At 31.2% G+C, this 12052-nt stretch overlaps 1 protein-coding gene across 5 annotated transcripts in view; it reads left to right on the top strand.

Annotated features, from left to right (window-relative positions):
- LOC114325088 (guanine nucleotide-releasing factor 2) overlaps positions 1 to 12052 on the top strand; it is a 199781-nt gene that overhangs the window by 137822 nt on the left and 49907 nt on the right. For 4 of the 5 annotated variants that reach the window (XM_050650950.1, XM_050650949.1, XM_050650947.1 and 1 more), the window contains exons 6-10: positions 3324 to 3490; positions 6095 to 6375; positions 7328 to 7508; positions 10864 to 10989; positions 11653 to 11676. In XM_050650950.1, coding sequence (XP_050506907.1) covers positions 3324 to 3490; positions 6095 to 6375; positions 7328 to 7508; positions 10864 to 10989; positions 11653 to 11676 — 779 coding nt within the window. The remainder of the gene's footprint in view (positions 1 to 3323; positions 3491 to 6094; positions 6376 to 7327; positions 7509 to 10863; positions 10990 to 11652; positions 11677 to 12052) is intronic. The other variant, XM_050650948.1, reaches the window with a different exon arrangement.

The following is a 12052-nucleotide window of genomic DNA, read 5'->3' as shown; positions in this document are numbered from 1 at the left end:
TCACCAGATGGAAGCCAGAAACTGACAGACCTAGGACAAACCTAGAGAAATATGGAAAGACCATTTCACGAGAGATATCAAGATCTTGAAGGTGACAAACTGGAGAGACCTGTTCCGATGGTAGGTTACGGAATCAATAAAAAATAAGTGTAAACAATGAACAATAATATATTTATTTCTGTCGATAAAAAGAAAGGCATGTTTTGCTTATATCTCGAAAGGGTATCTTGTTGACCTATTCCGACGACCGCTGGTTTGTGTCTCTCGACGGGAGACTGTGAATCGACCCGTAGTTATCTATCGACTGACTGTGGCTGAAAAAAAACCACAAACTCTAATATGTTTGTGTTTCTACAATATGGCTAGAAAAGGCAATAAATTACTACATCTGGCGTTTTAAAAGTTGAGAACCTTTCTGTATTTTAAAAACTTGACATAAAGTCTGATAAGGTAATTCATTTATAGGGAATTCAGTTTGTTAAACTGAACACACCAAAAACATATTATGGTTAGAGATGCATTTCGTTTCGTAAAACTTCTTTGTATATTAATAGATGTGAATATAATATTCTGGTTTGTATATTAATAGATGTGAATTTATATGACCGTTTTGAGAAAAGTTATTAAAAAATAAAATTAGCAAAAATAGTAATTAAAGCGTGTCGCCACAGACCTATGCACAGATCGAAAGGAGTGAAAGAAAATTATCACGAAAGCCAAGTCATACATCAAACTTTGATAATACACAAGAAGAATGCCGCGAGATTCACCGTGAATCAAAGAGCTCCAGGGAAGAGCGGCAAACATAACATTACACCAAGAACGAAAGGCATCGATGATGATTATGCAAAGATAATTACACATATTTTTTTCAAAAAACATTAAATAATCGTCCAACATCCGTCTGCATTTGTGAAAGGTTTCTCTTTGTCCACAAGTGAGGAATTTATTAGAAAGTGGTAATTTTTCTTCCAGTCTCAGTCAATTGAACTGAGCCACTCGAATACTGCCACTGACCATTCACTTCCACGTCTTTATAGAAGTAACATTGGATATAGTTGAGTCCAAGGTTCTTTACCCGTGCGTCATCATTTAAAGCATACACAATAAGTCGGAAATTTACTAAACGCCACAGCAAGTGACAGTAAGTAGCTACTGCTCCGACCATGGGTTATATTTTAAAATTTGACGTTTATCAAATAGATAAAATGTCAAATGTAAGTATTGCTTTAAAATTTTGGTGCAGAATTACAGCTACATTTGAAGTAGCTTAATAAATTATTTTAATATCGTTAGTGATTAATAAATAAATAAACAACTTATAAAAAAATTCAATAATATATTTTTTTGCTTGAAAAATGGCTTTGGCAGAGCCAATTAGCCAGACTTGTTTGTGATTGATTGCAGATTCATAGTCGTAAATTTCTTATTTCATAACGTAAGTACTACAATACTATTTTTTTGATACAACATATTATATTATATATTTTTTGTTATTTTTTTACTTGTTTTTTTATTTTTCTTTTCTTCTTTTTGTTTCTATTTTTTTATTTATTTATTTTTTTTGTTAATATTTTATATGTTCTTTTTTATCTTATTTTTTTTTCTTTTTAATTTTTTCAAACCAAATTAACAAATTATTCCTAGTTTACAACTTGTATTTACATAATTTCACATCATTTGTAAATATTAAAGTATTAAGGTTTATTGGGAAACATTTTAAATTTTTTAATTCCTTATAAAGGTCGTTTATGTTATTTATCTGTAAATGACATTCTAATATGACATGTGTTAGATCTCCTATTTTGCCACAAGTACAATTGGGAGTATCTGCCAAGCCGATTATATGCATGTAAGATGGAGTAAGAGCATGATTTGCTCTCAGCCGATTAATGGTCTTTATAAAATGTCTATTATATTCTGTGTAAAACCATCTTCTTGAGGATATCCTAGGGTTACAATGAGCAAAATTTGAGCCAGTATTACATTCTCTGTAATGCAATTGTCAATTATTTTTAAGTTTTTGTCTGCTAAAAGTATCCTTATCTGAAGCTGGAATTACATTTTTGTTTATTTTTTCTCCTATTATATAAGCTGATTTAGCAAATTTGTCAACTATTTCATTGCCATTTATTCCCGAATGACCCTTAATCCAAGCAATTGTTACATTTACTCCTAATTGTATAGTTTCAGAGTTTTAAGAATATTCAATTCAATGTGGTTTATGTGTTTGACTATTTGAATTTTACTAAATCTGTCCACCATGCTTTTACTGTCAGTAAATATAACATAATTATTGTTAGTTGGATTCAGTAGTACCTACTCAAGAACAAACATTACTGCTATCATTTCTGCTGTGTATATTGAGCATTCAACGGGTAAGTTATACTGATGATGGTAATTTTTATTTTAGTGGAACACTGCATAGCCCGTTCCATTTGCGTCTTTTGGCCCATCGGTAAATATGTACTGAAAATTTGACCATTTTTCTCTAATAACATATATTTTCTGTTATGATGCTAGATAAACAGTATGTGTTTTATCTCGTCAGGTATTAATGACGCACGGGTAAAGAATCGTGGACTCAACTGTAAGTTTTGATTTTTTTGCTCTATGTTGCATTTTATAACAAAAAAGAGGTATACGCTCTGAGCTTCGCTGGTGTCGCTCCTAGCGGTTACTAATTCAACTTTCACCGGTAATTTTTAAATTTATTATTTAATTGTTATCGCTTAATATTTACAACGCAAAAAAGTAATTAAATTGTAATCGATTTTTTTAGGATTTTGCTAATCATTTTGACGTTCTATTGATAAAATATGAATTTCTTAGTTCGGATACTTTCACAATTATCGTGTAGATGGCGCTAAGATTAATTTATAATTACATATTACGGAACATTAAAAAAACTTAAATTCAGTATTTAAAACGTAAGTATATTTAAGGTAAAAATATATACCACAGCTTTGACCAACTAATATTTTTTATAATTAATGTTTTTAATTTTAATTTTAAATTAATCACTTTGACATTTATGTCAAATTTCCGGTAAACGTTTACAGACTTGTCACTACTGGCGCTCGCGACTTTGTAAATATCCCCTCTACGTACGAGCTCACAGCGGATAAATACAGATGTAACGTCATTTAGAGCAGTGACTAAACACCCATTAAGCCGTGCAGATAAGCAATTTCATGGTCTATTCAAATCAAATTACGATTTTTTATGGCTTTATGTAGTAAAAAGTTCTCATTATTAATACTAGCTCACCTTAACCTATTTTATAGCAACCGATTGGAAATCAATCTTATTTAATTTTTCAGAATATCATTGCGGTCTAAGTCTCCGGACGATTCCATTTCAATTTTATCGGAAAGCGCTGGAAGTATAGACTCGATGTTAAATCATTCATCTCGAGACGAAGATGAAATCAAAGATCTAATGGACCGAGATGACATGTTTTTTGAAAATCATTCCTCGGACATATTTGGTAAGTTGTCCTTTATGTTGTGTTGTATAAAATATATCAATAAAACATTATTAATGTTGCAGTGATTATTGGCTTGATAAACTAGTTTTTTCCATTTTTTATTTTATATGTTGGTCTTGCAAAAAATATTCATATATTTGATCAATTGCAGTATGTTTCGCCCAACGATTTTCTTTATTGTTTTCACCAATTTTGAAAAAATGTGCAAACGTTGAATTATACACGCCCGTCTGTCCGTCTGTCTGTCTGTCGGTAAACACAACTCCTTCGTCATTATACCAGGTAGAATAACAAATAAGGTGTCAAATGAAAGCTTATAATCCAAGGATGGTACTAAAGGTGAGAAATTTTACCTAGGCTATCTATCCGTCTATCTGCCTGACTGCGAATATAATTCCTCTGTCATTATACCAGGTAGAATGACAAATGAGGGTTAAATGAAAGCTAATAATCCAACGATGGTACTAAAGGTGAGAAATTTGACCCAGGCTGTCTGTCCGTCCGACGGCGAATATAACTCGTCCGTTATTATAGCAGGTAGAATGACAAATGAGGTGTTAAATGAAAGCCTATAACCCAAGGATGGTATTAAAGATGAGAAATTTGACATCGCACTTCCGGTTTTAGAGTTGCAACCGTAAGTAGTTTTAAAGTCACCGAAATAGTATAAGCGATATATTATTCGACGTGGCTTTGCCAGATGACAACAAATGTAAAATTTGGGTTTTTATATCATTTCCGGTTAAAAAGTTCTAACCAGAAGTGCCATATTATAGTCGCAGAAATAGTACATGTAACACATCAATCGAAGCGTATTGAAAAGTCGAGTTTGAATCTTTAGTTCCGGTTTTGAAGTCATTTCTGTTTAAACCATGATGATCCAAAATTTGTAAAATCGTATATCAATCGGCGCAAAGTTACACAAAAAGTTCAAATATCGACTTGCAGTTCTACTTTCGATTACTTTGTGTGAAAACCTAGGACTTATGAAGTCCAATTACTTGTTTTTAGTATGAAGCTATGATAGTTTATGACATCTTCTTGTACGAATTTTAAACCACAAAAGCTCATTTTCACCGCAGTTAATTGATTTCAACTCGATGAAATTTTATTTTCTTTGTAGTAAGTCGTTACAAGCAGCAATTAAATTCACAATGCAAATTTTCCAGGACTGAACTAGTGCGAAAAATTTCCATATTATAGCATTATAGCCATTTGTCGTTTCATCGTTTTCATGGTCTTTCCACTGATTGACTGAATTTCTAGCATTATTTTTGTCCTCTCTGTGTCAGGTCGTGTTTCCGCCGCGTATGTCATTATTGATCTGATGACTGTTTTGTAAATTCTGGCTTTCATTTCTTTTCCGATATTTTTATTTCTCCATATTATTTCATTTAGGCAACCTGCGGCTCTGTTTGATCTATTCACTTGATCTTCTACTTCTGTTTCGAGCTTTCCATAGCTAGATAGTGTGATGCCTCTAGGTATTTAACCTCGAATACTTGTTCTATTATCTGACCCACCAGCTCTTATTTGCATCTTATTGGATTTGTTGTTATAACCATGCATTTTGTCTTTTTTGGGGAGATTAATATGTTAAATTTTCTGGCGGTTATATTAAACATACGTTGTAAATCATCTTCACTTTGTGGAATTAGTATTCCCTCGTCTGCATAGTAGACTAAGTTGTTTTTCTCCCATTTAGTACCCTTTTTTAGTTCTTACTTTGTTTATTTCATGCATTATCGATCAGGTTGAACAATAGAGGGCTCGGGGAATCCTCCTTTCTTATCTCATTGCCAGCTTCAAGGTCAGTTAGATTTTCTTATATTATTATTTTCTAGAGGCATCTATCTCTCTTGCGTACAGTAAGTGGGTAACGTTATTTAATTTGGCCCTACCTGTCAAATACCTTCTTAAGGTCCAGGAAACATAAATTTGCCAGTTTATTGTATTCCAATGATTTCTCATGCACTTACCTCATCATAAATATATTTGAACTGAATTTTATTCAGTTTGTTTGTTCATTTAGTTTAATAAACTAATTCCTCTGTAATTCTCCGTGTCCGATTTGTCGCCCTTTGAGGAGAGGTATTATGATGCTTGATTTCCATTCGTGTGGTGTTCTGTTTTGTTATTTTTTGAATTAGGTTTATTGGTTGTTTGGTTAGATCTGATCCTCCGTACTTAAGGAGTTCATTCGGTATTCTGTCCTTTCTGGGTGATTTTCTATTTTATTAATATCCTTAATTCTTCCTTTACCTCTCCCTCCCAATTTCTATTTCTTCATTTATTTCTTTGTTTGTTAAACTCAGAAACAATAGAGGATTGATACGTGGGTTCCACTTTGATCAATAGAAATTCGAGGAAATCAAAATTATTTAAGTTCTGTCCTGCAATTTAATCTGTCGTGGTAGAACGTAACTAGACATTGTAAAACAACGTCCACGTTGGGCGCCAATTATTCTACTAATCTCATCAGGGTATTATATTTGGCTAGGAAATGTTATTTTTTGGTTTAAATCCCTTTCTTACGATCTCACCATTTATTGTTATTTATGACATCGAGTTATTTTGTAATTATCATAATCGAATTTCTTTCAGGTGCTAATGGTTCTAATTCATGGGAGGAATCATCCCTGAGTTCTAGTCTATCCAATCACAACAGCAACGGCGATCATCTTACATCAGTCAACGATTACCATCGGCTGTCCAACACTGACTCTGGCATCGTCTCAATACGATCTTCCAGCTATTCGAGAAGCTCGCAAATGAGTTCGAGCAGCTCGCAGTATACTCAGGTCTCAAAGCAGTCCAGCACGCAGAATAAAAGTGTTAAAACCGAGACGACGCTGCAGAAAAGTATGAAGATTCAAGAAAGTCAGGTGAGTATCGTTTTCCTGACAGTTTATCATTTATTAATTAATAAAACTAACGCCTAACTAAATCATTTATTAATTAATCAAACTAACGCCCTAAGAAGAGCAAGTAGAACATCGAGATTGGACCGGGTTAGAAATGAGGAAGTAAAGCGAAGAATGAATTTACAGGAAACGGTTGTAGAATGCATTGAGAAGAAACAATTAACGTGGTACGGACATGTTCAGAGAATGGGGGAGGAAAGACTGCCAAAGAAAATTATGAAATGGATACCTACAGAAAACAGAAAGAGGAAGGCCAAGAACGACATGGATACAAGGAGTAAGACGATCAATGAGTGTACGAGGATTAGAAGATGAAAACTGCAATGATAGAAGATATTGGCAACAAGGCATCGGACAACGTCGGAGGACGTTTTGAACCCGAATTTATATATATAATTAATCAAACTTATTATAGAAATTTAATCATCACCATTCTCTTTACCTGCATTCCAATGCGGGTTCGTCTTCTCTAATCACATTTTTCATAATTTTCTATCTTGAGTCATATCAACCATATCAATCCCTTTTACAGACATGTCCTGCGTAAGTATCTCCCCTCAGATCTTCTTTGATCTTTCTCTCCTACTTCTCTCGGGAACTTTCAAATCAGCCATTCTATTAGATATAAACCTGTTAGCCAACTTGTTTCTGTCTATCCTAAAGCTGTTCACGCTTTCTCAGGGATATCATCTGGTCCAACTGCTTTATCTTTCTTTATTTTTTGAAGTGCGTGAACCACTTCTTCGTTTGTTAGTTTGGTGGCAAGTGCTGCTACTGTCTCCGTTAACTTAACTGGTTTTATGTAAAATCTTCATTTAATAAACTGTCGAAGTGGGACAAAATGTCAACGTAGAAATTTATTCTACGAATGAATAGAGTGTATATTTATCGTACCAATTTATTGCCATTTCAGTTAAAGACTACGAGCCACACAGTGAGTACCAGTACCAGTAATTCGATGTTAAGTAACAGCGCAAGCAGGGACGTTGTAGACTTCTCTGATGTAGATATACCACCGGCGTTGCCCCAAAAGACGAAGAAAAAGACTGAAAGGCATCCGTCACCGTACGATAACGTACCTGAGGAAAAAATAGGTAAGTTTTAATACTGTTATGTTAAAATCAAACGTACGGTATTATTATTTACACTTTTATTTATGAAGAATAATTTATTTGTACAGTAGCTTATTTTTTTTATATTTTTGTACTTAATAGGTTCATCTCTTATATTACGAAAAACTTCATCGTTTACTGTTTTTTTGGCCATACTATCAGTTTTTACTACCTAATATGCCTTCATGCCTTTGTTTTTATAAAGCTATCATTATACTGTGACGATATACAGGGTGAGTTTTTAGTGCGAGATCGGTCGATAACTCCATTATGGTATAAAATATCGAGAAAAGTCATTTAAAAAAAATGTAGGCAATGATATTCTCCACGCTTGGAAAATATGTCCATTTCTACAGGGTGATCAGTAACTGCGTGATATATCAAACATATAATTTTTTAAATGGGACACCCTATATGTTGTTTCATATTTATATTCCCCTCATAATTCTTGTTCATATAATATATGGTTTTGCATTACTATACAGAGTATTTAACAAGTTATGACCAATTTTATTTCGAAATCACTATGAGATTAACACCCTGTATATAAAGAAGTAATTCGTAGACAATAATTTGTTTTATGTAATAAGATAAACAATATACTGTAGTTTTTAAATTAAGTTCAATATACATCATTGACGAATATTTGTATACAGGGTGAACTACAAAACCAAATTACGATTTTCTCTATTTTTTTAAATGGATTACCCTATATTTTATTTTTCATCATTATTGTATTTAATATACTCTTTCATTTTTATATAGCATTCCCTATATCTGAACTGATTACTTTCCGAGATATTTTTAGTTTTCTTCAAATTTCGGGAATACATTCAATTTCTCTAGTAGAAATAAGTTAGTATTAAGTGATAATTAAACAAAATTATTTTTATTAGATAAATAACTAACACAAAATATAAACCATAGCAATATGCAGTGAATATACCAATAAATGTAATATTAAGAAATTATCATATTTCCCTAATATACAAGAATCGTAAAATTCCTACAAAAAAATCTTTGTATTGTATATAATAATATAACAACATTATTTTTATTCAATAAATAATTTACATGAAATATAAATCAAAACAATATACAACTGATGTAACAGTTTTTAGATTGGTATATCAACAGCATTCTAAGCTAAGAATTTTTAGTAGAACATTGATTTTTATAAGCACTTTTAAACTACAAAACAAAATTACGATTTTCTCAATTTTTTTTAATAGATCACCCTATATTTTATTTTTTTTTGAAATATTGTATTTATGATACTCTTTCATTTTTATATATGTAGCATCTCCTATACCTAAACTTATTAGTTTCTGAGATATTTTTAGTTTTCTTCATTTGCCGGGAATACATTCAATTCTTATAAATATAAATAACTTAACAAATAAGTATTATGTAATAATATAACAAATATTTTCATTCAATAAATAACTAACAAAAAAATAATAAACCATAACAAAATTTAATGAATGTACCAATTAATGTGGTGTTAAGGATATAAGTCTAAAGTAAATGTTGAAAATGACCACTTTCAACGTCTATGCAATTTTGTAACCGATATTCAAATGACCGAGCCACATTTCTAACATTTTTGTAAGTGAATATTATTAAAAGCTTCTTTTATTCTATTTTTCATATCATCAAGCGTTATTGGATGCTTCTGGTATACAAGGTTTTTTATATAGCCCCACTTGGAAAAAATCAATTTTGGAAGAACTGGAGCACCGTCGTATAAAAACCTCAAAAGTCAAAAAATGTGGACCAATCACATAATCTCTAACAATATCACCTTAAACATTTATAGATCACCTAGTTGGAGTGTTAACAAAGTAGGGATTTTTTGATGCATATTAATGAAATTTAATATGAAAATTATATTATTAATAACTGCGGGTCACAATCTGCAATTAGGAATGTGTTACTAAAAACTTCTTGGCTTAGAATGCTGTTGATATAATAATCTAAAAACTATTAAATTAGTTGTATATTGTTTTGATTTATGTTTTGTGTGAGTTGTTTATTAAATAAAAATAATCTTGTTATTTTATTATACACAAGATACCTATATTTTTTTGTAGGAATTGTATGATCCTATATGATAATTCCTTAATATCACATTTATTGATACATTCATTGCATATTGCTATGGTTTATATTTTGTGTTAGTTATTTATTGAATAAAAATAATTTTGTTTATTATCATTCAATACCAACTTATTTCTACTCGAAAAATTGAATGTATTCCCGAAAGTTGAAGAAAACTAAAAATATCTCCGAAAGTAATAAATTTAGATATATATTTATATATAAAAATGAAAGAGTATAATAAATACAATATTTTTGAAAAATAAAATATAGGGTGATCCATTTAAAAAAATAGAGAAAATCGTAATTTGGTTTTGTAGTTCACCCTGTATACAAACATTCGTCAATGATTTCAATTGGACTTAATTTAAAAACTACAGTATATTGTTTATCTTACTGGATAAAACAAATTATTGTCTATGAATTACTTCTTTATATACAGGGTGTTAATCTCATAGAAATTTCGTAATAAAAATGGTCATAACTTGTTAAATACTCTGTATAGTAATGCAAAACCCTATATTATATGAACAAGAATTATGAGGGCAATATAAATATGAAAAAATATATAGGGCGTCCCATTTAAAAAATTATATGTTTGATATACCACGCTGTTATTGATCACCCTGTAGAAATGGACATATTTTCCAAACGTGGAGAATATCATTGCCTACATTTTTTCTAAATAACTTTTTTCAATATTCTATACCGTAATGGAATTATCGACCGATCCCGCACTAAAAAGTCACCCTGTATATGTAACCCCACGTTGGGCGCCAATTGTATAACAAGAAAACGCTAGGATGTCTTGTTTAATGGCTCGATATAGTTCTCTCAGTTGTAGGCATGTCTTGACTTAATGTAAAAGACACAAGTAGGCAATCAGATGGAATAAATAAAAAGGACTTAACTTAATATTTATCGATATACAAAAAGAAAGCAATACATACTTGCAAGAGCAAGGATTTTTAGACGAAAAATATCAAAATTAAATAGAAAGTTAATCTAAATGAACAATGAAAGTTAAACGAACAAAATCTAAACGTCTTTGAATAAAATAATTATTTGAAGACCATAAATAAAAGTGTAATGTTACATTGTCATTAATTGACAGTCTGTTTTTAGCTTTTGGGATTAGTTCAAAATACATTTCTTTTCAATTAAAATTGTAGTTAATTTCCGTTAAATATAGTAGATAACTTTACATGAAAACGTAACGTACTTTTTTCTTAATTAGGTGAATTGTTAATAACCTGCGAGAGGCATCAATCACACCAGAGTTTATCCAGTTGTACAAGCAGTACAACTAATAATTGGGATCAAGATGCCAAACCACCACCTTTACCTCCAAAGAAAAAACACAGTGAGTATTTACTCGTTATACCGTTGGGTTGGATAACTAAATTATTTCCTTAAATCCGTTGAGTATAAATGCTAGTTGTAATGCTTAGTTTAATAAGTTAAGTATTCGTATAGAGTTTTGTTTTTTAAAAGGTAATTTTGTTAATAATAGAGGATGAGATGGGGAGAACAGATAGTGTTCCTGGATTAAGAATGTATGAGATTTGACACGAGCTGTAACGATTTACTGAAGCAAGTTCAAAATTGTTGCTGATCTTCCACAGACGAAGGCATTCAAAGAAGAAGAAATAGAACGGTGTTAGGTAGACCTAGGACAGACTCGAAGAGAAAAAAATTATATGGGTTGATAAGTACAAGGTACAAAGTAACTACAGTTAATAGTGGAAGAAATAATTGAAAAAGAAAAATATAAAAATAATGTATACTTTGCAAATCCAACTCACTTTCGATGAAGACCGACGAAAACCCTGGAAGAGGAATCAACCTCAAGAAAGTAGACAATCTTTGAAAAAGAATGAGTAACTAATAATCGTATTGTTTTTAAACAAAACAATTACATAGAATCTATGTTTTTAAAGAAGATATATGTATATGTATTTGTTAACATTTTTAGTTGTTGTAAAAGCTAGATAAGTAATTTTAATGCTATACAATTTCTTCCTAGTGTTCCAATCAGTGGCTTACTCGGGTAAGTCGGCCGCAGAACTTGTTTGAGTTTTTTTTTGTTCAGATTATTCTGGCCTTTTTTGATTTTTGTGTTATTCAAAAATCACCTGGAAATGTTGTCATAATAAATACTAAAGTACAGTGCGTTAATTTTAGGACTAGGCACTACGCTTTGCAATCGAAACGTTTTAAAAATAATGTCTTAATGTTTATTACAAAAAAACATCAACTAGTGAAAGCTAATATCTTGTGCGCCTAATAATTAAATGTTTGTGTTTGATTGCAGTCTTTTAGCCACGATGTTCTCCTTCTCTGAGTTAACTATCTGAAATGTACTCGGTCGAATGCCTTCTCAAAATCGATAAAACAAATATAAAGGTTCTTTCGGAACTCATAAC

The sequence above is a fragment of the Diabrotica virgifera genome, chromosome 5 (genome assembly GCF_917563875.1).
Source record: "Diabrotica virgifera virgifera chromosome 5, PGI_DIABVI_V3a".
NCBI classification, from domain to species: Eukaryota; Metazoa; Arthropoda; class Insecta; order Coleoptera; family Chrysomelidae; genus Diabrotica; species Diabrotica virgifera.
This window is presented reverse-complemented; position numbering and strand designations above follow the sequence as displayed.